This window comes from Protobothrops mucrosquamatus, unplaced genomic scaffold (genome assembly GCF_001527695.2).
Source record: "Protobothrops mucrosquamatus isolate PMUCROS unplaced genomic scaffold, P.Mucros_1.0 scaffold_275, whole genome shotgun sequence".
Taxonomy (NCBI): domain Eukaryota; kingdom Metazoa; phylum Chordata; class Lepidosauria; order Squamata; family Viperidae; genus Protobothrops; species Protobothrops mucrosquamatus.
In genome coordinates this window covers 528,963-556,876 of record NW_015386351.1, presented here as the reverse complement: position 1 = coordinate 556,876, position 27,914 = coordinate 528,963, and the positions used below count along the sequence as shown (strand labels likewise).

The 27,914-nt window shown below is 38.1% G+C and overlaps 1 protein-coding gene across 1 annotated transcript in view; it reads left to right on the top strand.

Annotated features, from left to right (window-relative positions):
* Positions 1–23,046, top strand: part of E2F3 (E2F transcription factor 3) — a 36,710-nt gene extending 13,664 nt beyond the window's left edge. The window contains exons 2-7 of the mRNA XM_015831689.1: positions 13,575–13,686; positions 14,350–14,569; positions 16,807–16,962; positions 17,559–17,673; positions 20,064–20,199; positions 22,781–23,046. Of these exons, the coding sequence (XP_015687175.1) occupies positions 13,575–13,686; positions 14,350–14,569; positions 16,807–16,962; positions 17,559–17,673; positions 20,064–20,199; positions 22,781–23,046 (1,005 nt within the window). The remainder of the gene's footprint in view (positions 1–13,574; positions 13,687–14,349; positions 14,570–16,806; positions 16,963–17,558; positions 17,674–20,063; positions 20,200–22,780) is intronic.
* The last annotated feature ends 4,868 nt before the right edge of the window (positions 23,047–27,914 follow it).

Genomic DNA, 27,914 nt, shown 5'->3' with positions numbered 1-27,914 from the left:
AAAATTACTTTAAATCAAGGCAGCTGGTGGAAGTAGCATCAATGCAAGACAGAGAATAAAGCTCTGAAGCTTGTGAGACTTTTCCTGTCTTAAGATAGCCAGATTTCCTATATTAAGATATCCAAAAGGTGCTCCACATCATGAAAATGTAATGAGTCTCGTATTTATTACTAGAATATTAGTGTGATTCTCTCTTCAAAATGGTAGGCTGTCATAAAATACCACCAATTTTTGATAGTTGTATTTGTGAGGCGGTGCTGCCCGGACCACCAAAAAGGACTGAGAAGCTGCCTTAGGGGTTCATATTTCCTATTTTTGGAAAACTATACAAATCAAGTGCTACACAGTTTCAAAGTTGTACTTTCAATATGCTGCTATCCCGTGTCTTTCCTATTTGAGAGTGATAAGTGGGCAGAGCAGTGATGTGATCTCAGTCATATTGGCAGGGCTGAATTTTTTGTGTATTTCAGGATTTCCTTTTTTCTTTTTTTACAAAAAGCAAATGAAGGTCTTAAACCTGGTAAAAGGTTCAGGAATCAGCATTAATCTTTTAAACTTGAAATCTGAAAAAAAAATGGGAATGGGAAGATGTATAACGAGTACTTTAAGGCTAATTTGCCCCCTACCATAACTCTAATCTTCTAACAAGGGAAGAAAAAAAAAAGACAAATGTTAGTTCTACCTGGGATCCTGGGAGACCACATGCAGCCTACATGCTTAGGTTTCCACACAGATCAGCTATATGTCTATGATGTATGTCAAGAAAATGGAGTAGGACTAATTTACTGGCAAAATAAATAATTGTCTATGAACAGGTGCAAGGGTTATCTTGGATGAATGGGTGGGTCGATAATGCTTTGCCCCATAGTCTGTGACTTTCATTTCTGCCTCTTTGGAGCTCATAGACTTAATGTATCTCTAAAAACTTACTCCCAGTTTCAGTATCATTATGTGAGACTTAAAGCTGAAAATAGGTGACTGGGGAGTTGGGTGGTATTTGAAGGTAACCTTTGACCTATAGATGACTGAGATCGATATAGGTGAACAAATGCATGTTGCAACCAGTGTATGAAGTGATCAAATTCATCCATGAGTCATACACGAATTATTGCAAAATCACAAATGAGTAAACTTAAAGTATAAGTATTCTTTTGTTTAGGTTCGGTTTTGCTTAGTTCTGTTGAACTCCACTAGAGCCGTTCTCCTTTTTATTGTCCAATTATGATAGACCTCATTTCTTAAAAGCATCTGTAGTGATGCTTATGTTTAATTAAAATAAATTTTCCTTTCAGTATAAGGTTCGATTAAAACTTCAAGAAATTAAATATACCTCTAATTTTAAAAGTTGATAATTGTCAACTTTGTTAGCTTTGAAATGAAAAATCTTTCCTAGGTGCATTTTGTATTTGCCTGTGGTACCCAGAGATATGCCAAAATCTATTGAAAGAGAAATTTGAAATTATTATTGAAATTATTTAAGTGAAAGGAAAATTTCATTTTAAAGTGTTTATTATTTAATTATCTTTGCTCTATCTTTTCACATTTGGAAATTATTCCATATGAATGTTTTGCCTGATAAGTATTTAAAACCAAATATTTTCATGTAGAAATTCCAAACTACCTTTTCTCACTGCTCCTGCTTTTTGGTGCAACTTCTCAGTACTTTGTGTTGAATGCAGTTTTGTGACTTCAGTATAATGAAAAGTGGGAGACGGAAGGGAGAGATTAGAGTATACAGTATACAGTATAATTTTCCAAGGTTTATGTTGTGAGATTCCCACTTCATTAGGGTTTTGCTTCTTTCTGAAATATAATTTCCATAAACGGTCTGAAACTATACTCTTAGAACATATATTTTAAAGTATATAGGCATAAAATTATATTCTGAAACTTGAAATGTAAAATCAAAGTTTCAACATGAGTCATAGTAATACATCTCTAGTTGTTAAATTACAAGACCATAGGAAATAAAATTGTTTAAGTTGCTAAGTATCCAGAATACTAAATGGTTTCTGTTTTGCTCAAGAAGCCATTTTAGGTAACTTAAATTTATTCAATTGTTTACAATCTATGGAAGAAACCCAACAAGAATGTAAAGAATCATTTTCCAGTATTGACAGTACTGAACATCACTGAGGATGATACCTACAGTGAGGGAAAAAATATTTGATCCCCTGCTGATTTTGTACGTTTGCCCACTGACAAAGAAATGACCAGTCTATAATTTTAATGGAAGGTTTATTTTAACAGTGGGAGACGGAATAACAACAAAAAAATCCAGAAAAACACATTTCAAAAAAGTTATAAATTGATTTGTATTTTAATGAGTGAAGTAAGTATTTGACCCCTTTGCAAAACATGACTTAATACTTGCTGGCAAAACCCTTGTTGGCAATCTTGTAGTTGGCCATCAGGTTTGCACACATCTCAGGAGGGATTTTGTCCCACTCCTCTTTGCAGATCCTCTTCAAGTTATTAAGGTTTCGAGGCTGACGTTTGGCAGCTTGAACCTTCAGCTCCATCCACAGATTTTCTATGGGATTACGGTCTGGAGACTAGCTAGGCCACTTCAGGACCTTAATGTGCTTCTTCTTGAGCCACTCCTTTGTTGCCTTGGCCATGTGTTTTGGGTCATTGTCATGCTGGAATATCCTATCCACGACCCATTTTCAATGCCCTGGCTGAGGGAAGGAGGTTCTCACCCAAAATTTGATGGTACATGGCCCCATCCATCGTCCCTTTGATGCGGTGAAGTCCTGTCCCCTTAGCAGAAAAACAGCCCCAAAGCATAATGTTTCCATCTCCATGTTTGACAGTGGGGATGGTGTTCTTGGGGTCATTGGGAGCATTTCTTCTCCTCCAAACACAGCAAGTTGAGTTGATGCCAAAGAGCTTGATTTTGATCTCATCTGACCACAACACTTTCACCCAGTTCTCTGAATAATTCAGATGTTCATTGGCAAACTTCAGACAGGCCTGTACATGTGCTTTTTTGAGCAGGGGGGATCTTGTGGGCGCTGCAGGATTTCAGTCCTTCACAGCGTAGTGTGTTACCAATTGTTTTCTTGGTGACTATGGTCCCAGCTGCCTTGAGATTGACAAGATCCTCCCTTGTAGTTCTGGGCTGATTCCTCACCATTCTCATGATAATTGAAACTCCAGGAGGTAAGATCTTACATGGAGCCCCAGACAGAGGGAGAGTGACAGTTATTTTGTGTTTCTTCCATTTGCAAATAATCACACCAAATGTTGTCACTTTCTCCCCAAGCTGCTTGGTAAATAGTCTTGTAGTCCATTCCAGCCTTGTGTAGGTCTACAATCTTGTCCCTGACATCCTTGGACAACTCTTTGGTCTTGGCCACGGTGGAGAGTTTGGAATCTGATTGATTGATTGCTTCTGTGGACAGGTGTCTTTTATACAGGTAACAAGCTGAGATTAAGAGCACTCCCTTTAAGAGACTGCTCCTAATCTCAGCTCCATTACCTGTATAAAAGACACCTGGGAGCCAGAAATCTTGCTGATTGATAGGAGATCAAATACTTATTTCACTCATTAAAATGCAAATCAATTTTTTTGTTGTTATTCTGTCACTCACTGTTAAACCTACCATTCAAATTATAGACTGATCATTTCTTTGTCAGTGGGCAAACGTACAAAATCAGCAGGGGATCAAATAATTTTTTCCCTCACTGTAGAATTTGGGCACCATTACTCAATATGTTCTGAACAGCTTTATTCAATAAGATTACATATGCTGTTGTTTTACTCATACATTTCCTCCAAGTTTCAGGAAAAAGTTTACTGGTTATTACAAGGACTGCTAAGAATATGAATGCCTTTGGATTGCATTGTTTCAATATACTGAATATGCCATTTGGATTTAAATCCTAAACAATTTGTATGTACTCTTGCCAAAGAATCAATCCCATAGGTCCCAGTTCTGCTGATGGAATTTCATTGGCAATGTTAACATAAAGTTTGCTGTTCCACATAGGGTACAGCATGGTGGGGGCAGAATAAGAAGTCAGGATATATTCATAAATATTGGTAATGAAGCTGCCATTTGATACTGGTAACAGGGAAATGGAATAATATATCACTGACCTCTAAGATGCCTTAAAATGAATATGGTTTTTTTTTGCTAAACTGTAATTGTGTTTTATTGTCAGAATATGTCAGGGGTAGGCAACCTCGGCTCTTTTATGACTCATGGACTTCAACTCCCAGAATTCCTGAGCCAGCCTAGCTGGCTCAGGAATTCTGGGAGTTGAAGTCCATGAGTCATAAAAGAGCCGAGGTTGCCTACCCCTGGAATATGTAATATAAAACTCAATGGCTCCCTAAATGGAGATCACGCTGCAGTATATACTTATTGGGGAGCAGGGAGAAGATCAGTAATCAACCATTCCATCTGTCAAAAGTCCCAAACCCAGGCCTGAGCCCAACAGAAAACAGATACGTCGGGATCAAGGAAACCTGGTTTATTCACTTTGGCATACAAAGTGCAAAGCAATGGCAAAACAAAGTCAGTGCTGGAAGCTACTGCCTCCCAGCGCGCTAAATAAACAGATCCTGCCCGGACCCACCCCCCACCCGCCTAACCAGCATCCGGAGCGATGATCGTGAGCACCCAGCTCACAGCAGCAGTCCTCTGCCTCCAGCAAGCAGCTCGGCCCGGGCTCAGTTCCGTAGCAGCAAGGCAAGCGAGGTTCAAATTCCCGGTTTTCCGCGCCGATCAGCTGTGCAGCGCACCGCCGAACAGCTGAGCCGGCAAACCCGGAAGTCCTAGCCGGCAGCCATTCACTGGCATGCTGGTTAGGCAGCAGCCGGCTCCCAGCCGGCTAACTACGATCGCCTCTCAGCTGAGCACCGGCCATCAGAGACAGCTACATGGGGAATGGCTGTTTCTGCCGCCACCGTCGCTCCGGCCGTCAACTAGACCCCCCACACCCCAGTTAGTGGCAAGCCCCGCAGGGCTTGACACCATCATGTCATGTAATCTTCTATATTTCTTACAGTGGGTAGAGGTAGATTCTCAATTAGACAGCTATCACCACTCCCCTAATAATTATGCCATCCCTCTATGAACCTGTAAGAACAGATGCAAGCAATACCCTATAGTTGCAAAGCAATAGCAGAGGAATGAATGGATGGAGAAAAATAATAAAAAAGGGGTCATAGAGTGACTAGCAGCCTTAATTTCCTTAGAAAATTTGAGTACGCTTGCTAGGCAAGCCTCCAAAAGCATGTTTAGATTTACAGTATATGGATTAGTTTATGTCTTATTTGGAATGTAAAGAACAAAAAATAGTTTGATCAGGATTGTGCACAGCTGAAAACGTTATATCAGACTGCAACTAGAAAGATTAAACAATCGCCCGAGGACCAATATTTTCTCTATTGAACTTAAACGCTCAGTGTAAGTCCCTCCTTAAAAAAAAGAAAAAACTAGCAACAAAAGAGACATGCAGAAATTAATTCAATCCATCAAGAAGAGAGATTTCTTTCACTTCTGGCAAATTACCAGAGGAGTAAGTACACCACTCACTTCCCTTCTACTCCCAGTCTGTCAATCAAGTGGAATTTTAAATCTGGCAGTATTTTTACATGGATTCTGGTAGTAACACAAATGAGAATGAGATCAATCTGGGCCAGGAGTGAAATTGCTGCCCTGTCTCCATGCAAGAAGTAAGCCATTTGCTCAAGGTGAGCAAAGCTATAGCTATTGATTGTTTTTTGCCTGAAATACTAATAAAGAATTCCAATTAGAGGGTGCGTCAGCTAGTATCCCTGTTGACATTGTCCAGATTGGTATATTCCAAAATACAGGGCTGGCAATAATAACAATACTCATTTATAAAAAGGGAAATAGAATGATCTGTGCAATTATAAGTCTATGAGTCTCCTGAAGGTTAGCAAATTATGTGCTAAAAATACTTAAACCATAAGCACTAATACTGGACAGCGAGAGAACAGGTAGGATTCAGAGAAGGGAGGTTAACAATAGATCACATTTTGATGCTCTACCATCTTTCACAAAAATATACCTACAAAAAGAAATCTTTGTGGCCTTTATAGATTTTAAACATGCCTTCAACCCAATTTCAAGAAATACCCTAAACAATAATATTGCAAAAATGTCAAATCCAGTCTAAACATCTGGCTGTCTGTGTGATTAGCCATAATAATGTGGATAATGGACATTGTAGTACCTGTGGACAGCAGAATAGAAGAGAAAGATCTGGAGAAAACCACAAATTACAAAGACCTGTAAATTGAAAAAAAGTGGCAAAAGATATGCCAATAGCATAGGCACCTTGGGTGCAATCCCAAAACAACTGGAACACAACTTGAACATCATTGGCATAATAAAAACACCAGTCTACTGCAAAAGGCAGCTTTAATTGGAACAGCTTACATCCTGCAATAATATCTTTAATACCATCAAACAACACCTATCTGGTCCAGGTCTGTGGGAAGGGCTCAGTATAGGTAGTCTTAAACTTATAACCAGTGGTGGGATTCAAATATGTGAACAACCGGTTCTCTGTGTGGATGCCATTTCCAGAAGTCCATTCTGGGTCTGGGCAACCAAAAAATTAGCTATCAGTTCTGCCAAAGTGGTGCGAACTGGCTGAATCCTATCACTGCTTACAACCGTTCATTTAGTGACCATTCAAAGTTACAGCGGCACTGAAAAAAGTGACATGACCATTTTTCTACGTTGACACAACCTGTGAACTGACCCCCTCACAAGAAAAAAAAAGGAAGATTATGGCATATGCAGAATTATCAGCAGAAAGACAAGACTTCCAGCATTGAAAGTTAGTGTCCCAAAAGAGACCTAGTACATATAATGATGGAAGTGAATAAGTACAGACGTGGCAGTTAAGAAGAAATGGGTATTGAAATTAAAAAACCAAAAGTAAAATCATATTTAAGTGGAAGATCAGACTGAAGGACAAGATAAAGAAATTAAGATCAGATGCAAATATTTTAAATTACACAAAAAAGCAAAAATTGAAGAATGTAAGAATCAAGACAAGTTTAATAAAATTGGCTTAACACCAATTTTGGCTGCTCAAGAGCACACTATTGGAACTATTGCAATCAAGGCCAGAACTGAAAATTCATCAAATGATTCAAAGTGCAGATTGTGTGAAGAAGAAGGAGAAGAAATAGTTTAGAAACAACACAACACAGTTGCCAAAATCATTCACCGGAACATCTAAAAATGATCATGTGCCACTAACGAAAAAAATAGTGTGAAAAAATAATTGAAATGAGCAAGTTAAAATTTCCAAAAAGAAATTGACAAAGAATTGGAGAAAATCACAAAGTATCAAGATCTGAAAACCAAAATTGAATATTATGGCACAAGACAACTATGGTGGTCCCAATGGTTATCACGCACAAAAAACCTGGATGGTACTTAGAAAATCTGTGCATTGACAAAATTTCCATCTGTCAATTACAAAAGGCCACGCTGTTTAGATCCATATATATACTATACATCATGAGATCTTAGGTTCTGGGGAAGAACTCAGTCTGTATGAAGGTCAACACTACATGTTGGAATGTGATTTCACATTGTGTATAATATAATGATAATAGGTCTCAATAGATTGAGCAAAAATGCCAAATACAGTCTAAATATCTGGCTGACTAGGTGACCAACCATAACTACAATAATAAAACTATGCATGGGCACGTTCTTTTTCTAATGCCGAAGTTATATGCCAATACAGCTTTAAGAGTGAAGTATAAGCCTCAGGCTTTCCTCTGACACAATATTGTAAGTGTTCAGAAAGAGATATATTTTCCCCCCTCCACTCCTTAATCTATATGCCACTTCAATGATGGCCCCATATTTTCGTGCTACTAAACTAAAAGGGCACAAATTCCCCATACTCCTCTACATTGATGATGATGCTGGAATATCGCAAACCTATTGGACTGAAAAGAGCAATGGTGGTGATATTTTATTATTGCAAATGAAATCAAGTGGTACTTAATTTTCAGGAATCTAAAATCTTTGCCTAAACAGCCACTCAGAATTTCTCGACAGTAGAAGGCATAAAATAGAATGGATTTTTGCCTTTAAATCCTTAGGATATTTTTATGCACCACTTCAAATTTAACAGGCAGTTTCTGCAACTGTGCTAGTTATCTTGTTTTTAGTTTTTGTTTTCACATTACTGACTATACAATAGCATTTTAGGCTTCTACTTGCACAGCTTATTAATATAGTGTACCTCATGTTATACTTTTTTATTATAAAGATTCTGTGCTATGATGGCATTTTATCTCATCAATTTGATTGGACTTTCTTGTATTTTTAAAAATCTTGCTGCTCATTGACTAAATGTTACTACTACTACAATACTAATTCATTGTCAAAACTATTGCAGTTATCTTGATTTAAATTGGAAAGATCTGAGCAAAAAAAATATCCCAGATACTGCCTTAGTCTTTCATTTTCATAAAGAAACATTTTTTTTAAAAAAGATACTTCACTGTAATTTATATTTGAACAATAAATCCACATATGAATTGACCCCATGTATTATCTGAAAACATGCAATTCTGAAAACTATATATAAAAAAGCTCCTGGCTGAAAAAAAGTTGAATTAGTTTAGCAAAATATTCCCTATGTGAATTGCTGAAATGTGTAGCATTTAAAAGAAAATACAGATATTGGTGAATTACAGATTTGTGCATAAGGCAGATTTTATTTCCATAATGTATATTTATTCAGTTTGCATGTAGCATTGGTCTGCATATGTTTTAAATATGAAATTATAATGGAAGTGCTTATTGGCTATTGTAGAAGGCATAAGTGTCTCTAATTATAGCAACTATACTATGGAAAAAATACTCTGCTACCATTCCTAAACAGGTGTCACAAGATATGAAAGAACTGAAATTTCCAGAATCCCAGTCAATATGGAAAATCGACTTTGTTTTCTGGGATTTTTAGTGTCAATTTATATGGAGGACATCCCAGTGGGGATCGATGGTTATTTTAAAATATTGAATATTGGAGTTGTAACAAGTAAAATCTTTGACTACAAACATCGCTGCTTAGATTTCTGCTATCTATAGTAATTATATGTTTGCATTTTCAGTTCATAGCTGACAGTGGTGTTTTTAAAGTAATGAGTCATTACAAAAGCTGTATATACTCTCTCAGAGCAGGCTACAACAGTTCTGAAGTTAAACTTTGTGGATTTTAAAAGCACATAGAAAACACTATATTCCGAAACTGAAATTCTTCCATTGCTTTCCATCATTCCCACCCTGAAATATCCCCTGAACTGCAAATTAACAAAAAAGCTCAATGTCTTGGATCAATTCTAGAAAAGGCAGAAATTGTAACTTCTTTTGAAAGAGGCAGAATTCTATTATAATTAAGGGATAATAGTAATGCACATACCTGGGCAAAAACAAATTGGCTAAACAGCACATTTAGAATTGTCTGAGGGTAAAGTCTCCTGAAATTCACAAATAATAAACATTTTTTCTCCTTATGAAATAATTAAACCAACGTATCAGTGGGTGTATGAAAGGAAAAGATGTTAACTGACAAGTTGATTAGCGGGGAAACTTGGTGTGAACTTGCATGTTTGAAGTATTTAGGATGATCATGTTTTCCGGATGACTCTTCTTGGTAAGTTTTCCATTTCTACACAGTTTTTGTTTTAGATGTACAGTTGGGCCTCCTTGAAAAGGATTCAGTGAAGCATTTTTAGTTTGCTGTCTTTACTGTACTGTTAGAATACTCTTGCGACACATGTCATTGCTTGAGTATGCTTGAATAAATAAATGAATTAAGACTTCACCATTATTCGTAAATAACTCTACAAAAAGGAATTTAAAGGGATGTGATTAGGTCAGAATATTTGACATTGAAACCTGTTATCTGTTAGAATATCCATAGATGTTTTTTGTTGCATCTAGCAATTGTTTGGTGTAGCCTAGCAGTGGTTTGTCAGTCAGTAAGTCTTGTAAGCCTATAATTTGTCTTTGTTTTAACCAGATGTCTAAGAATAATATTCCAGGCAAAGAAATTCAGCACTATTCTTTCCTATACATGTTTTACACAATTAGTTTGATTTTTAAAACAAAGTATAGTAGTCAGACTGGAGCTTTGCCTTGTGAGAAAACATTTGACAGCCAAAGATCAAAGTTAAGCAGCCATAAAACGTTTGTTAGTATATCAAGCAATGTTCTTGCTGCAAATAGCTGAGTTAATAGGGTGTTTCTTGGAATATGTTGATTTAGCAATTTTGGTGCCAATTCTCTTTTGTGCATGTGTGTGTTTTGTGTATACATGTTCACAAAAGCACAGTGTCTTTACTATAAGACACATGGAGATATTTGAGATAATACAATTATGATAAATTAAAATCTAAACGTGATTTTATTTTTGGCCCTTAATATTTAGTACTCTGTTGGTGACATGTTTAGTGTATCCTTTTAAATGAATATATGGTCTAGTATAGACCAAGTATCTTGGTACTAGTCAATGTACCTTTAATACATTACACTTATTCATATTATTTTTATTTCAATATCGTATTTACATTATAGGTCACATCTCAAAGTTTGCAATATGTGGCTGATCTTGTCTGTGCTTTTAAACTAAATAGGATTGGGCCTGGATAGAATACCTCCAGGGAAATCCAGGGTTATAGTCTAGACTGGGAAGTTGAAAAACATTCCAGCAGAAGAAGACAGTGGCAAACAACTGGCTATTGCCAAGAAATTACATGGATGTACCTATGTAGCTAAAAAAAGAAAATGTACTAAAATTGAGAAGGTAGGATTGAGCCTGCCCTAGAGTTGTCTTGTTGTAACCTGGTTGTTCTGATCTAGGTAGCACAATGTAAAGTTTATTGAAGATGATGGTGCCTTCATTGTAAATGGATAGAAATTTGATCCGTTTGCCTTGTTTTAATTACACTGGAATACTACTACTACTACTACTACTACTACTACTACTACTACTACTACTACTACTAATAATAATAATAATAATAATAATAATAATAATAATAATAATAATAATAATAATAATAATAATAAAGTTGGAAGGGACCTTGGAGGTCATCTAGTCCAACACCTTGCTCAGGCAGGAAACCCTATACCATTTCGGACAAACGGCTGTCCATTCTCTTCTTAAAAACCTCCAGTGTTGGAGCATTCACCGCTTCTGGAGGCAGGTTGTTCCACTGGTTAATTGTTCTGTCAGGAAGTTTCTCCTTAGTTCTAGGTTGCTTCTCTCCTTGATTAGTTTCCATCCGTTGCTTCTTGTCCTGCCTTCAGGCGCCTTGGAGAATAGCTTGACTCCCTCTTCTTTGTGGCAGCCCCTGCTATCATATCCCCCCTCATCCTTCTCTTCATTAAACTAGACATACCCAATTCCAGCAACCATTCCTTATATGTTTTAGCTTCTAGTCCCCTAATCATCTTTGTTGCTCTTCTCTGTACGCTTTATAGAGTCTCAGCATCTTTTTTACATCGTGGTGACCAAAACTGGATGCAGTATTCCAAGTGTGGCCTTACCAAGGCATTGTAAAGTGGTATTAATACTTCACGTGATCTTGATTCTATCCCTCTGTTACTGCAGCCCAGCACTGTGTTGGCCTTTTTGGCAGCTGCAGCACACTGCTGGCTCATATTTAGGCGATTGTCCACTAGGATTCCGAGATCCCTCTCACAGTTACTACTATTGAGCAAGGTACCCCCTATACTATACTTGTACATTTGGTTTTTCTTGCCTAAATGTAGAACTTTACTTTTTTCACCATTGAATTTCATTTTGTTAGATAGCGCCCAGTGTTCAAGTCTGTCCAGATCCTCCTGTATCTTAAGCCTGTCTTCTGGAGTGTTGGCTATTCCTGCCAGCCTGGTGTCGTCTGCAAATTTTGATCTTTCAGTCAAATAGAAGTTGGAAAGCTCCCAATGTTTTATGCCTAGCAGAAGACACATAAAAGCAGCGTAGCCATTCTAATCTTGCCCAGTGTTCTTGAGAATAAAATAGAACAACACAAGAAACACTCTGAATTGAGACTAAGTAATCAATATGGACAGGCAAAAAGATCAAAGCAGAAGTTTTGCAAGTCTTACTTAGTGTTTATCCTGCAAGCAACCCAGTACCTCACATACTTTCTCAAAATATAGAAGAGTATTCATTTTGATGATTTCCCATCTGCAATCCTTGAAGGCATGTCTTGGAAGATCCCTCATAAGGAAAGACTCTGTCCATATACATATGGGACATAGAAATTCTTGCTCATGTTCTTTTGTGCTGCCATCTGTCACAATACGTTTACTGTATTTTCATTACAAATGTAATAGAGCTTTGCTAGCCCCCTTGATGCAAAAAAAACTCCAAATGCTCCAGATTGTATCCATGTAAAATATCTATTTGAAAAAATTACCTGGCAAGTACCAACGTTCTACCTACTAGTATGCTGAATGCATACTATGCACCAAACTTATCTGGATAAATATTTTAGGATTTTTATTATATTATGGATCTCATGGAAGTTGATTAGCATTGTGATGATAGCATTTAGATCAGGGGTGTCAAACTCAATTTCACTGAGGGCCGCATCAGCATTGCGGTTGCCCTCAGGGGCCAGGTGGGTGTGGCCAGGGTGGGTGCAGCCTACTGGGTGGGTGTGGATGGAGTGGGTGTGGCCTACTGGGTGGGCATGGCCAGCTCTACATCGTTCGCGTCAAGGGTGCCTGTGGGGGCCTGGGCAGGAGTGGGACAGATTTGAGGGTCTCTGGCAGAAGGGGGTGGGACCGGGGCAAGCCCCAAGGCATGGTCCATTTCTTCATTCCTCACAAAGGGTGACACTTCCCCAGCATGCACCCAGGGGACGGGGCCGACGCAGCAGGGGCTGGTTCCTCACTGTTTCTAGATGGCCTTGTGGAGCTAAGACTGAATGTGTTTCAGCATAGATGGCCACCACAAAATTGTACATTGGCTCCCGGCCAGCCTGGGCCAAGGCCAAGGCAGCTGGGGCTGTTCCCTCAGTGTTTCCAGGATGGCTTCGCGGGCCACATGAAACCACTTCGCGGGCTGCATCCGGCCCCCGGGCCTTGTGTTTGACATGTCTGGTTTAGATTGTGGCACTGACTTGCTATGGATGGATGGATGGATGGATGGACGGACGGACGGACGGACGGACGGACGGACGGACGGACGGACGGACGGACGGACGGACAGACAGACAACCTAAGTTATCACAATTGATTTGGACTACAACTTCCATAATCCCTAGTGCTCACTTTAGAATCTGGAAGTTGCTCTCAGAGTCATCTGCAAGTGGAATATTCTTGCCTAATAGATGCAGGAATTTGTCGGCAATCAGCTTCAATCATATAACAGTTTTCTATACCACAGAGGGACCACTGAAAATAATAGCTTTTCTATAAATACGACAAAATAAAGTCTTGTTGATTATTTGAGTCAGTTACTGTCTATCTTGATTTGGAAATGATGCAAAACTGAGCTTGCATTTGCTCTGATGCTGTTGAATTCTGTTTCTTTGGCAGGCAAAACGAAGATTGGAACTAGAAGAACCTGGACAGCAATTTCTACCTGAAGGATTGAGAACTCCAAAGGGAAAAGGCAGAGCGGCAACAAGAAGTCCAGAGAGTCCAAAAAGTAAGAAAACATGTGCATAACTATATAAACTGCATTTAGTTTCTTACACCCTCTTCTTGGGTAAATTGAACCTTGTGAGTGAAAAGTAGTTAATTTTGTTTGCAGAAGAAGAATCAAAGCTCTAACAGACACTGAAGTTTTAGCCATTAAAACTAGCCAAATTAAGTACAGGTAGTCCTTGACTTACAACCATTTCATTTAGTGACCATTCAAATTTACAATGGTATTTAAAAAGGTACTTATGACTGCTTTTCACACTTAATGGCTGTTGCAGCATCCCCATGGTCACATGACCAAAATTCAGATGCTTGGCAAACTGGTTCATATTTATGATGGTTACAGTGTCCTGGGATCATGTCATCATCTTTTGTAATCTTCTGACAAGCAAAGTCAGTGGGTAAACCAGATTCATTTAACAACCGTGTTATGAACAATTGTGGGAAGAAAAGTTGCAAAATGGGGCAAAACCTGCTTAACTGCCTCGCTTAGCAACAGAAATTTTGTGCTCAATTATGGTCATAAGTCGAGGACTACCTATATACTGCTAAGGTCAAACTGTCTAGGGGTGCTGTGTAAGGTACTCACATAGTACCTTAGAATTCTTTTTAATGAAATGTTATACCAGTTTTCAGAATTGGCATTAAATACTTTTTTTATTTCCAGCTCCCAAATCTCCTTCAGAAAAGACACGGTATGATACATCACTTGGTCTTCTCACAAAGAAGTTTATTCAGTTGTTAAGCCAGTCTCCTGATGGTGTGGTAGATTTGAACAAAGCAGCAGAGGTCCTTAAGGTACAAAAAAGGAGGATTTATGATATTACCAATGTTCTGGAAGGCATTCATCTCATTAAGAAAAAATCCAAGAACAACATTCAATGGATGTACGTATCACATTTCTGTATTTTTGTTGCATTCTAGGAAAGTTGTCTGCTTCTAGTTTTCAATTTTTTAATTGTGGTGATAAAATTATATTTAGCTTAGTTTTGAATTATTCAGGAAGTTGTTTTTAAGAAGGTAAATTAAAACGCACCATTCATTTTGTAGGGTATTCCAACATGTGGGATGGGGAAGGTGACAAGTTTCCCTAGACACACATAAATTGAGAACCACAATCTATTAGACTTAACAAAATATTTTATTCAGGACAAAAGTCTGCCTACTTGTAAAACATTTAGAACATACTGGCTGACCATGCATACCAGGCTTTGAAAGGCTTTCCGTGCTCCTCAGAATGCTAGACTAGGAAACTTAATAAGTGTGTTTGAAATGTTTCATGTATATTTTGATGGCTTATTCAAAGTTGCAGAAATAGAAGGCAGAACAGTCTTATGCATTGTAGTTTATGGCCCTAAACTCTTCTGGGATTAAGAATGGCAACCTGAAAGTTCTCCATGTATACTGACTATTACATTTCTTTTCTATTATTTTTTTTCCCCATCCATCTTTGGTCTATCATATATTTATCAACACCCACCAGCTATTTAACATTATTCCCTAAGGCTATTCCTTTGCTGAAGATATTGTATGTAATGCAAAGTTTACTTCATAGTTCCTGCTCTTAATACATGGGCTGGGCTTGGACATCCTAGTGAGCCATAGTATGTGTGATATGTGAACTATATTATTATATATTAGATATTTAATTTCACCTTTTCTATATATAACTCAAGATAGTGAACATACTGTGCCTAATACTCTTGCCTTCTATTTTCCACATCAAGAACAACCTTTTGAGGAGAGTTGAGCTGAGAGAGAATCTGGCCCAAAGTCATCCAGTCGGCTTCCATAACTAAGGGAGGCCTAGAAGTCACAGTCTCCTAGTTTCTTCACCAGCACCCTAACCGCTGGACCAGACTGGGTCTCATACTAGCTTCATGCTTTGTAAAATCATGGCTCACCCAGTTTGTATTATTCAACAAATCATGATCAAGCAAGGCTTGATTTGATGCAATTTATGAATCCAGCCATTGTATTATTTGTATATTTATGTCCCCTCTTTATTATACGTATAAATAACTCAAGGAGACAAAGGTACCTAATGCTTTTTACTCCTCCTATTTTCCCCACAACAACCTTGTGACATATGTTGGGCTCAGAGAGTATGATTGGCCCAAATTCACAGAGCTGGCTTTCATTGCCTAAGTTTGGATTAGAACTCACACGGTTTCTATACTGGTGCCTTAACTAGTAGAACAAGCCAGCTTTCTTTATAAATAGTTATGACATACTGTATATAATAATAATTTAAATGAGTTTGTATTGAGTTTTTATTGAATAAAAATACCATTCTAATTTTTATTATTTGAATATTACAGGTAACTCTTTACATGTTTGTAGTTATTTATTACATTTTATATGCCGCCCATCTTACTGTCGAGCAACTCTGGGCAGCTTACAATGTCCTAAATAACAATATAAGACAATTAGAAAGTCAAGACATTAAAAAGAAATTGGACATCAAATGTTAAAACATTAAAATTAACAACGCACTGGATAACAATGAAAAATATACAAAGGGGAAGGAAGTGGTGGGATCTTCTCCTAATCTACTAGTCACCCCCAGAATGGATACCCCCATCTGGGACCCAAGACAGATGGCAGAGCCATATTTTCAGGCCCTTTTAAAAGGCCAATGGGGGGGGGGCAGGTCTCATCTCGAGCGGCATGATGAGTCGGGGGGGAGGGATCCTTGACAGAAAAGCCTCTTCTCTTCCAGCTACAATTTTTTGGCCAGAGAAATCACAGCATGCCTCTTCTGTCAGAGCAAGTGGGGTAGGCCAATCTCATTGGGGTGAGACAATTCCTCACATAATCTGGAACCATGCCATAAAGGCTATAAAGTTAATAAATTTTATATTGATGAAATATAAATATTGTACTGATTCTTTTGTCTCTAATAATGTTTTTGTTGCTAGTAGAAATTCTGTATGTATTATTGGTCTTTTATTTCATTTTCAAAGAAAGCTGTGCAACTCCATGTGTTCCTCTTTTGCTGTTCATATTAATAAATTAGTTCTTCCAAAATAAGGAACAGCTCGATTAAGGAATGAGACACACCTTTCCTCAGATTGGAACTCTGCCATGTGTTCCACGAACTGTTTGCTCATTTGTTTTGAAGGGGCTGCAATCTATCTGATTTCGGGGGCATGTTGGCACACTGTCAAGGCTTGTCAAAAGAGGTAGCAGAACTCAGCCAGGAAGAAAAGAAGTTGGATGAGTTAATCCAAAGCTGCTCTCATGACCTCAAGCTTCTAAAAGATTCTGAAGATCGGAAATATCCTTTTATAGTGAATGAAGATACACTCCTTTAATAAATATATTCTGTGCTCTTCATTTTTTTTGGGGGGGGGGGTTTAAGGCCAATGTTTTTCAACCTTGCAACTTTAAGATGTGTGGACTTCCAGAATTCCCCAACCATTGTGCTTTCTTAAAGTTATCTAAGTTGGAAAACATTGGCCTAGGCTATGGGGCTGATACTTGGCATATTAGTGTGAACAATAGCATACATGGGTCCTGTCCTTGGCTATTTTAATATTGCAAAATATCCGCAAAAATGTCTTTCAAAAGGCTTTCCACAGAGAGTCTGCTGCTTAGTTTGAGCCCAAGACTTTTGTCAAGCTGTCCCAAATCTAGCAACCACTGCTGCATTTTTGGGACTGAGCCTGGCAGTGAGATTCCAGATTGTAATTTGTTTACACTTCAACATAATCTCTACACACATACATACCCATGATTTTTTTTTTTAAAAAAATAGCTTATCAAGTTAATGAAGGTAGGTTAACGGGAGACAATATAAAAATCCCTACTAAAATATCTACTTTGGTTTGCTAATTCTCAACAGCTGCTCAGCAATTCTTTAACGCTGATTACATTAGCATATGTTAGGTATGAAGATATTCAAGAAATTAGGAGTTTTAAAGACCAAACTGTCATACTTGTCAAAGCTCCTCCAGAAACCAAACTTGAAATGCTTGACCCAGAAAAGGTAAAGACTTATTTTATTACATAGCACAATCATTTTTCTTTTCTACATTTTAAAACTGATGTTTATTTGTAGGAGTCATTTAATGGAATAAGTTTGTATGGGTGACAAAAACTTTCCAAACTTCTATGTTGTTTACAGTCATTTTTTTTCTGTTATATGCTTGCTTATTGATTGATTTTTATTTATTTTTTTATCTGCCTTCATTTTTGTTTGGCTCAAGGCAGCCTACACCTCTAATGCTCCTCTCTCCTACTTTCCCCACAATAACAGCCCTGTGAGGTGAGTTGGGCTGAGAGAATGATTGGCCTACCAAAACCACCCAATTAATTGATATGCCATGGCTGGCTCAGGAATTCTGGGAGTTGAAGTCCACGAGTCATAAAAGAGCCAAGGTTGACTACAAATGAAAGACAGAACTCATGGTCTTCTAATTAATTTTAAATAATAAAGTTTCCCTCTACTTGAACTCCATTCCTGGTGATTGCATGGATGCCTCCATGGTGCTTTTTTGGCAGCAGTATAAAGGTAGCTTGCAGTTGTTTTCTTCTGGAATGACTGTTCAGTTTTGCTTTTTCAGGAGCCATGCACTAAAAAGGTAAATCAGCCGAAGTTGTGTAGATAATGTCAACCTGCTGGGAATTTCTTATGTTATGCTCTGTTTTACACATTCCATTCTCTGAAATGCTGATCTACAACTATCCTGTTCTATTCTTTTTACTTTCCAAACAGCTGGAATTGGACTTCTTTCTATAGCTAGTATCAGGCTTGTTTATATCCCCTGACTTACCTTATTATGTCTACTCACTCTGCATCAAATCACCATTACTAATGTTCTTTACTTTTTCTGTAACTATATTTTGAAGGGGGAGGGGGTGCTGATACACAGCCCAAGGTTATCAGCTGAGCTTTCTGGCTGAGGAGGATTTTAAGATGGATCTCTGTAGTCCAGGGCTAGGCAACCTTGGCTCTTTTATGACTCATGGACTTCAACTCCCAGAATTCCTGAGTCAGCTATGCTGACTCAGGAATTCTGGGAGTTGAAGTCCATGAGTCATAAAAGAGCCAAGGTTGCCTACCCCTGCTCTAGTCCAAGACCAGTTCTGTAACCTCTATGCCACATGTGATCCATGTTAAATAGCTATGCCTTTCATTGCTAGCAGCACCACTGCCATTTGACTTTTTCTTTGGCAGTCTCGGCTGCTCATTTATCTCTCTTTCTTTCTGCCTTTCCGCAATATACAGTAGATTATAAATTGTCTGGGATGGGACTATTGTATTTAGAAGTCAGATGCATACTGTGCTACTAGATATAGCAAGAACATTCCCTCTCAGTTCCATATTCCTGAGCAAATATGAGAAGATTACAAAAGTAGTTTTGTTAGGGCCGTACATTCAAAAAAAGTGCTGCATCCAGCAGCACGTTGGAAATCTATTTTACACCTGTATTGTCCACTCAAACATTAAAATTCTGCTTCTTCTGTTTTTTGAAGCAATTGATTTTTCTTCTCTCAGCCTTGAAGCTTTCCATCATCAATTCATTCACTAAATGGCTGCCTCTGACATAAGAATCGGGGCCTATGCTTTACCATCTTGAGGCCTCATGCTGTGTTTAGAGCATCTTCTCAGTCAGCATAGCTGAGTCATCCAAGTTTACTATTAGTTGGGCTGTGCAAATCTTTAAGGGCAGGGCTTAAGTGAAGCATTTCTTTGCTTATTTCACAAAGCAATGTGGTCCCCTCACTTCTAAGAATAAAGCAACCATGTTGTTTTCTTTGACTCTTGTATTATTTGGAAGAAGAAGTGCTATATGCACATGAAACACATGCATAGAAATCTTTTCCAGTAACTGTAAGAGTTGTAATATAAGGCCTTATATTGATAAGTTTAGAAATGGAGAAAGTTTCATATTTTTTACTCACTGGATTGTCCTCCCTTATTAGTTAAGAGCTTTCTCAGCAGTTTTGACAAGTACCATTAGTAAGAGACTGAGAAAATCTCCACTTTAGGAAACTCCATAAGCTGAATTGAAGGGGCGGGGGAGGGCAGTCCCATAGTTTGACGTATGTGGTATCGTTTTCAATAAACCTTGGAAAAGAAACTCTGGAAGAAACTTAAGAAGATGGTTTCATCAAGAACTTGACAGGGAGCATGTTTTCCTTGTCAAGGAAAACAGAGTTACCTCATTGACCCAACAAGGCATATGAAAGCAACCTTGTCCCATCCCAATTCATGTCTTCTGTTAGATCAGTTGTAATCATTTTGCAAACTTTCAGCCTGCATTGGGCTTTTTTTCTTTTGCAGATCAGTACATTAAGAATGAAAAATGTTCCAGTAGATATTTGTATATTGGCAAAAGGGATGCAGAAAACTGGAATTCTTTCTTGTTGCAGAATAAGCTGATACACCTATGTAGTACTCAAGGACCTATTGAGGTGTACTTGTGTCCAGAAGAAACGGACTACTCCAGCCGAATAAAAACTCAGGATCAGGATCACAATGGAAATATCTCAAGAAACATTTCCAAAGGTAACCTGAACACTGGCGATAACCAAATATATACAGAGCTTAAAATTGAAATATAATGTATAATTTTTTTAAATGCTAGACTTCTAAGTAAACTAAATAACTTTTTTTTTCTTAATTTTGAGTAGAAATTATAATGTTTTACTATATTACTTACATTTATAACTACGTGTAGATTCCTAGTTTGCAACAATACCAGTGTTACTCCCACTCTGGCATGCATTGTCAGGCACACAAAATTTGGCCATAAATGTGTGTATTGGTTGGAAAATGAATTTTTTACCATTATCATATTTGCAAATGGTCCCTGAGTAATCACTAAATATGGAGTGAGTGAATTAAGGTTTTCTGCCTAACAGACAAATCATTTAATTTTGGCAATACCTAAACATTAACGTGCGCCATGGAATGTGTATGTTAAACTGTCACATTAAAAATAGTTTCTATTTTGTCACAGGAGGCAGAATTTATCTATATTTGTACAAGTACCATAAGTAAAATACTGAGAAAATCTCCATTTTAGGATGCTCCATAAGCTGAATTGAAAGGGGAGGGGGGGCAGGGCAATCCCATAGTTTGAATTTCTATAACCTATGGTAGCTTTTTCAATAAATCTTGGAAAAGAAACACTGGACGAAACCTTCTGTGAAGGTGGCTTGTGTTTGCCATAAAGCATCCACTCACTTGGAAAGTAATTACCGTACTCTCTGGCCAAACCATAAGAGTTTAACTGGCAAGGCCAAAAAAGGAGAAGGAAGCATCTATCACTTTCTCATACACCCTAAGGGCTACCTTTGGGCAACTGAAGGAAAAAGAGCAGAGTTTTGGCAGACTCTGCCCTTCTAGCGATGCATTATAGGCATTGCTTCTTCAAAAGCCAAGCCTGACACATTGCTTTTCCTGAAACCTTTGTTCCCCAGATGGATATGCTATGTAAATGACAGTGGGTGGATACGTGAGTGAGGGTGAAAGGCCTAAAGCAGTGGTTCTCAACCTGTGGGTCGGGACCCCATTTGGGGTCGATCGACCATTTCATGGGGGTCGCCAAGCAAGGCGTTCCGCCATTTTTTTTGTCCGCCTTTTTTTTGTCCGCCATTTTTTCCCCCTTTTCCAGCGGGTGTCTTACCTCCCTTGGGCTGGGCCAGCTGGTGGTCAGCCTGCTCCGTCTCTGCTGCTTGCCAGCTATGCCTCGGCCAGCGCAGGGGGCGGAACCATGTGCAGCGCTCCCGGGCAGGGAAAGTCCTCGACTTACGACCGGTTGGATAGTCCTCGACTTACGACCGGTTTAGTCCTCGACTTACGACCGGTTTAGTCCTCGACTTACGACCGGTTGGGGTCGCGGCATTAAAAAGGTTGAGAACCACTGGCCTAAAGCCTCCTAGAACTTACTGAAAGCTTTTTATTTTATGTGAATTACACAAAAGGTTTTCTTGCAGGGAAATTAATTCTGTGTTTTGAGGGTGGCCACTATGTCTTCATTTCTTTCAATATAACCTCAAATACTCTGATTTCCCCCAAAGGGGGAAGGGAAACTTACAGGTGGTGGTTTGCTTCATGTTGGCAGAGCACACACTGAAAGACAAGGTCTCTTTCTCATTCACCTAGCCTCTGTCTAGTTTTTCCCTGCATAGGAGGAGGCGGGCAGGAAGATTGAGATTTCATGATTAATATTACCCTGATGTTTTATAAGTACTTATAAATTCTAAATAGAATGTTAATAAAGTAAAATCAGTATGGTTCCTATTTCAGTGCAAAAACTCATATTTTCACCCAGGTTTCAGATATTTGGTGTCTCTTTTGGTGATTAAGGAAGGAAAGTTGTCTATAGCATTTATGATAAATAATGTTTCCTGTGTATATGTGGCACATATATACTGTAGGTGCTCTAATATAGAAGGCAACATGGAATGTTTGAATTTCAGTTTGGTTTACAGTTTACACCTATAAAATATGCACATTGGTTAGGCTTGTCAGATAAGGGTCCAAACTCCAGGTGGCTTCTAGAGAAGTACAATTTATTTCTTTCCTATCATCTAGTGCAGGGGTAGGCAACCTTGGCTCTTTTATGACTCTTGGACTTTAACTCCCAGAATTCCTGAACCAGAATGGCTCAGCTTGGAAACCTCTCCCTTTCCCCTCAGCATGGCTGGCTCAGGAATTCTGGGAGTTGAAGTCCACGAGTCATAAAAGAGCCAAGGTTGCCTACCCCTGAGATTCTAGTGATTGTTCTGCATTTTTGAGGTCCGTGTCTGGTACTCATGGCTGTTCATGGCTAAAGAATTAAAGAGCCACAGTGACTTCCTTAAGCAGGATTGTACACAATGGAAGAGGTGACCCCAGAGAATCTACTTTTGTAATTAGCATTGTCACTTAATTGTGTAAATCCTGCTTATGTTACAAAACTACTGGTCCTCTGGACTTAAGCAGTTCCTGAGGCTGGGAGGTGTTGGGCTGCTGTCTCTTTCCATAGTAGCAAAGATAACTTTACAATAAGCTGGGTGGAAGGCAAAGCATTTATACGTAGTAATGTTGGGAAAAGTTTCTGTGTGCAAGTTTTGATATTTTGTTCTCTTACTTATAACAGATCTGAACTCTGATAACTCAGGAGGTCCTGACTGTTCAGAAAATGCAACGGCCATCTCCCCGTTAGTTTCTACCACTAATCTTTTGCAGCAGACAGAGGACCAAATTACTTCAAGTCTTGATGGGCCATTTGTAAACTTGTTGCCACCTTTACTTCATGAAGACTATCTGCTTGGGCTTGATGAAGAAGAAGGCATTAGTGACCTCTTTGATGCTTATGACTTTGAAAAAGTACCTGCCTTGATGGATGGATTTTTATGCAGCTGATTTTTGTTTCTATTTTCTTTTTAAAAGTGAAACCAGAATACCTGCTGACATTCCACACTATCTCTCCTCTTATCTCCTAACCCTTATTCCATTTCAAAGATTAGAAATTATAGTATTTCATATACATATATATATGGAAATACTTCATAAAATAGTGCAAACACAGAATGGCAGACTTTCTTATCAGAGTTACCTTAACCTTATACAGGCAGCTACTGATTTAGTAATTATAAAAGAACACACAGAGAATCAGAAGAAATGGCTAAGCCTATTTTATTCTGGTCTATTGTGTCTGTAAGTTTCATAAAGGGCTAAAGAACTATTTTAGCCAAAAATAGCAATTTTTTTCCTTACGATTTCAAGCTGTGCCTTCTGTAAACCATGTCTGTTCAACTTTTTCATTCGAAGAGTAACTACAGAGAAGTATGTTTGAGATACACAAACAAAAATGTGAAATAGACTTCTTTCAAAGTTATCTAGAAATATTTAAATTCTTATCTGTGCTCCATTTTCGAGCATTCACCTATCGCTGAGGACATTAATAATTTTTAGTATGAATAGGCTTTAAAAATATTGCTATCCAAGATAGACCAGAGGTGGTGACCCCAGTCAATACAATATATCCGGGTAGCCTCTAAGTAACCTTTTAAAAAAATGAAAAGTTGTCCGTATCAGCTGCTTTAGAAAGGGAGAGTAGGCAGTGTGGACTGATTTTAGCTTCTAGCTCTCTCTATCGAATAGTCCAGTGGATTTTACCTTCTTTCCAAAGAGCTAGATTTATACAGCCCATCTTTGTATTTGACTGGTGAACTGCACATATAGTATCAGTTTCTGCATGTGGTTGTTAACCCGCTTCACCTTCAGATGGCTGAAGATGATAATTTTCCCCACTGGGAAGAAATCTGGTACTGAGGAAGTCCCTTGCATAAAGCAAAGATGCACAGTTCAATTTCACTGTCTGCAAAGTGCAATGGAACTGGCACGTAAAGTTTGTGGTACGAAGTGGGGCTCTGTGTTAAGTGCCTACTAGAATTGCACTGTGGGCTTTATTTTTTAATTTTTTGCTAAGAAGTACTATTTAAGCCAAGCTTCACTTTTTCAGTACACTGTGTTTATTTGAGAAGGTTAGTTGCTTTTACTTCCCATTTTGGAAGTTGCTACGAAGCTGACATTTCACCCAAAGTGTAAATAATATACTTGTCAAGATTGTCTTCGCTGAATTTTAATTGATAACTCTTTGCTGATATAATGTGCTTTCTGAAAAATGAATAGAATTCATACATGTAAACATAGTTGTATGAAATGTTGTCACTTTGGTTAATTAGTTGAATAGTTTAAGCAGTATACATTACTTTTTCTACATGATGCTTAAAACATTTCTAAAATGTTTGTTTTAAATAATATATGTGCAGGTTTTCTGGTACCATTGAAATGCTGCTACAGACACTCACAAATGAAATGGCTGAGTAATAGTATGAAAGTTGTATGATTGAGCCTTGGAAAATAATTGTGTAAAAATATGCAACACCTTGAGAACTGTTAAACAGTATTAAGTGTGTTTTATATGTATACAAACATGTTCATAGTTAATTGGTTATTTAAGTTGTATGTTCTTAAACTATAGTCATATAACAGTTTTGTACAATAGGAATGAATTTGTAAAGCCTGGAGAGTATTTTATAGTTAGCTTGTTATTTCTTAAAAAAAACCCATAAAACCTTAAATCTGTAAATAAAAATGTAGTATTTAAGTATGTCATATGAAGAAACAGGAGTTTGTGTACGCATGAATACTTTTATTATATGAAGAGGATCCGTGGGTAGAATAAAATGAAAGGGAAGAAAATAAAATGACATTTTGTACAATTACATACTTCCCCCAGTGTATCAGCAAAATACTAACCTTAATATAGTTTGATTAGTATAGTTCTAAATGTGTAAAATAATGTAAAAAAAAAAGCAAAAATAATTTTTCATTTGTAAAGGCTGTTCTATAGCTAGGACCTTGCCTAATTAAATGTAACTAACTTTTTAAATGGTAATCAATAAAGCTTTATATCAGTACATACTGTATTAGTTTTCTCCTGAGTATTTTTTTTATTTGCTTCAAGTTATTTCAAATGCATTTTAGCCCAAAGTGATGAGCAACATATCCTAGTCTCATAGAAATTGACTGCACTACCATTGTGGCTAAGCCAGAGGAACTACATTCCAGCTGGCATTAGCAACAGTCAGACTTGCGCTCTTCTGTAACTTTTGCCATTCGCTAAAATAAACAAATAATAAATTCTGTAACTTGGATTACTGCCTACATTCATACATCAGAAAAAGATCAGTGATATCATGTAGGTCAGGGGTCCCCCACTGTGGGTCACGGCTGGTGTTGCACGGCTATTGGGCATGCCCACTATGGTGATGGGGTTGCTGGTTCAAGTGCCTGAACTGGTAGTGACAATGTCACCATGGACCAACACAATATAATAGTAGTAATGATGTCTATATAAAAGAAACAAGACGAAAAAATAATAGAATACATGTGACGTTGCCATAGCAATGTCTTCAACTTTGTCCCTATTTTTAGGGCTTTATACGTCAGTGATGAAAAACCAACCCTACTTTTTTAGGGGGGTTGAAACATGCTCTTTCTAATGAGAATGATTTAACAGAGTTTCCTGAAGGTCTTTTTTTTGTAAAAGTGAGCTGAAAATACCCTATTTACACTCAATTTGTAAACTATTGGAAAGCAGTAGGAGAATGAAATTTTATATTTGAAAACCTTGTGTTACTAAGTTATTATGCACAAAGTTTCACGTTTATCATACCTTTCCTTCCAGAAATATAAAAAGCCAAACTTTAAACTTTTTTTTGAGCCGCAATATTTTTGGCCAACTTTGCTCCAAATTATCTAGATGGAGATCGCTCACGAGAATGTTTTTATTATTTTGTTTAATAGAGCACAAAAAATTGTACAAGATGGCCAAGTTTTGTTTCTCTCAACAAAATATTGCCAGAGATATTATGTCTCAAAGTTGCTGGAACCTCAGAGTCATACTGTAGAAGGCTGCAGTATGGGGTCAAACAAATGATTATATCTCCACAAGTATTGCATCAGCAAATGTAACACTTTACTAAAGTTCATTGGGGACATGTGTGCACGTTCACACAAAATTTCATCAAAATCCGTGATTGTCGAGCAGGGCACTTTTCTGAAATCAGACCACTTGACATGGAATGACCCTGTGGTAAGAAAGGTCATAAAATGGGGAAAACTCACTTAACTGTCTTGTTTAACAACATAATTTTTAGGCTGAATTGTTATTGCAAGTCAAGGACTACCTGTATTCTGTCCATCTCTTCATCTGAGTCATGAATGAAAACCTTGGACAGCATGAGCTCTTGAACCCAATCCTATAGCATTCTTAGACACATTTTTTGAAGATATAAAATAAGATGAAGTGTGCTTAGGTGGGCTTCTAAACCCTGATTTTTGCCTAAGCTTGAGGCCAAAGGAACTATGCTAAATCCCAATTTCTAGCTGACTGACAACTGCCACAAGGTATCCAAATTTAGTAGAAAAAAGCATGAACATTCTGCAAGGAAGAAACTATTGTAGAACCAAATATCAAGTTGCTTAGCATGTACAAAGTAAAAATACAGGTCATGTTTATCCAAAAATCAGCGAATGGCTAAACTGATTTACTGATTAAAACCAGCCTAGCCATTTGATCAGTGCAAATTCATGAACACCTATTCAAAAAGTCAGTCTTTTAAGCGAATAAATAATAACTATGTTCGCAAGTTATGAAAACTTCAATACACATGCGTCCTTTCCTTAAAACAGCTACTGCATGATCTTTTAACTCAGAAAGCCAGAAAAGGAAGAAATCATTGTGGTTGTGCTGTGCAGCTCTACAGGGTTAATCTTTTAAGTGCTTTGGAGGAAGAGCATGATGTTTACCTTAAAGCAGCCACGGGGTGGGGAAGGCAACTGCTTTAAAAGTGTTGGCAACACTACACGTGCTAAGTTCCCACGCCCAAAGCATCTTTTGGAGGGGAATCCGAAAATCATTATAGCGCTAGAAATCATAAATCCTCTTAGTACGCAGCTAACCTAACAATTCATTCTTCGTGTCTATGGAGATTCTCAACTATCCAGGTCATGGTTGTTCCAAAATGTTTTCAAAAGGCAAATGGACTGGGGAGGGAGGGAGGGAGGGGGGATTCCCCCTTGAAAACGTTTCGCTTCTCGTCCAAGAAGCTTATTCAGTAACTAAAGAAGCTTCTTGGAGTAAGAAGCGAAACGTTTTCAAGGAAAAGAGAAACAGTCCAGTTGCCTTTTGAAAAAGCACCTTTGGGACTTTCGTTCTTCGTGTCATTCCCTCCAGAGCTTATAAACGACGGCCGAAATCCTCTTTATTGTTCTATTATTGTCTTTCATTCAACATACGCAGACACTGTAGATCAGTGTTTCTCAACCTTGACAATTTTAAGGCATGTGGACTTCAACTCCCAGAATTCCACAGCCAGCAATGCTGGCTGTGGAATTCTGGGAGTTGAAGTCCACATGCCTTAAAATTGTCAAGGTTGAGAAACACTGCTGTAGATAAATCCAGTTATTTCGGAAATAAATACTGTCTAAAAATCAAGTCTCCCTCGGGTTGAGGCTTTGGGGGTTTTTTTTTTGTTTTTTTTTTCTCCCGAGGATGCCTTTTCCAGCATTTCCATTTAATCTCCAATCCTGGAGCGCCGCACGGATGTCCGAGGAAAGGGTTAAAACCAGTCCTCACTTCGCCGAGTTCGAACGCGGACTTTCGCGAAGCGAAAACGAGCCGAGTTTGTTCCCTCCGACATACCGTCGCAGCGTCTTTC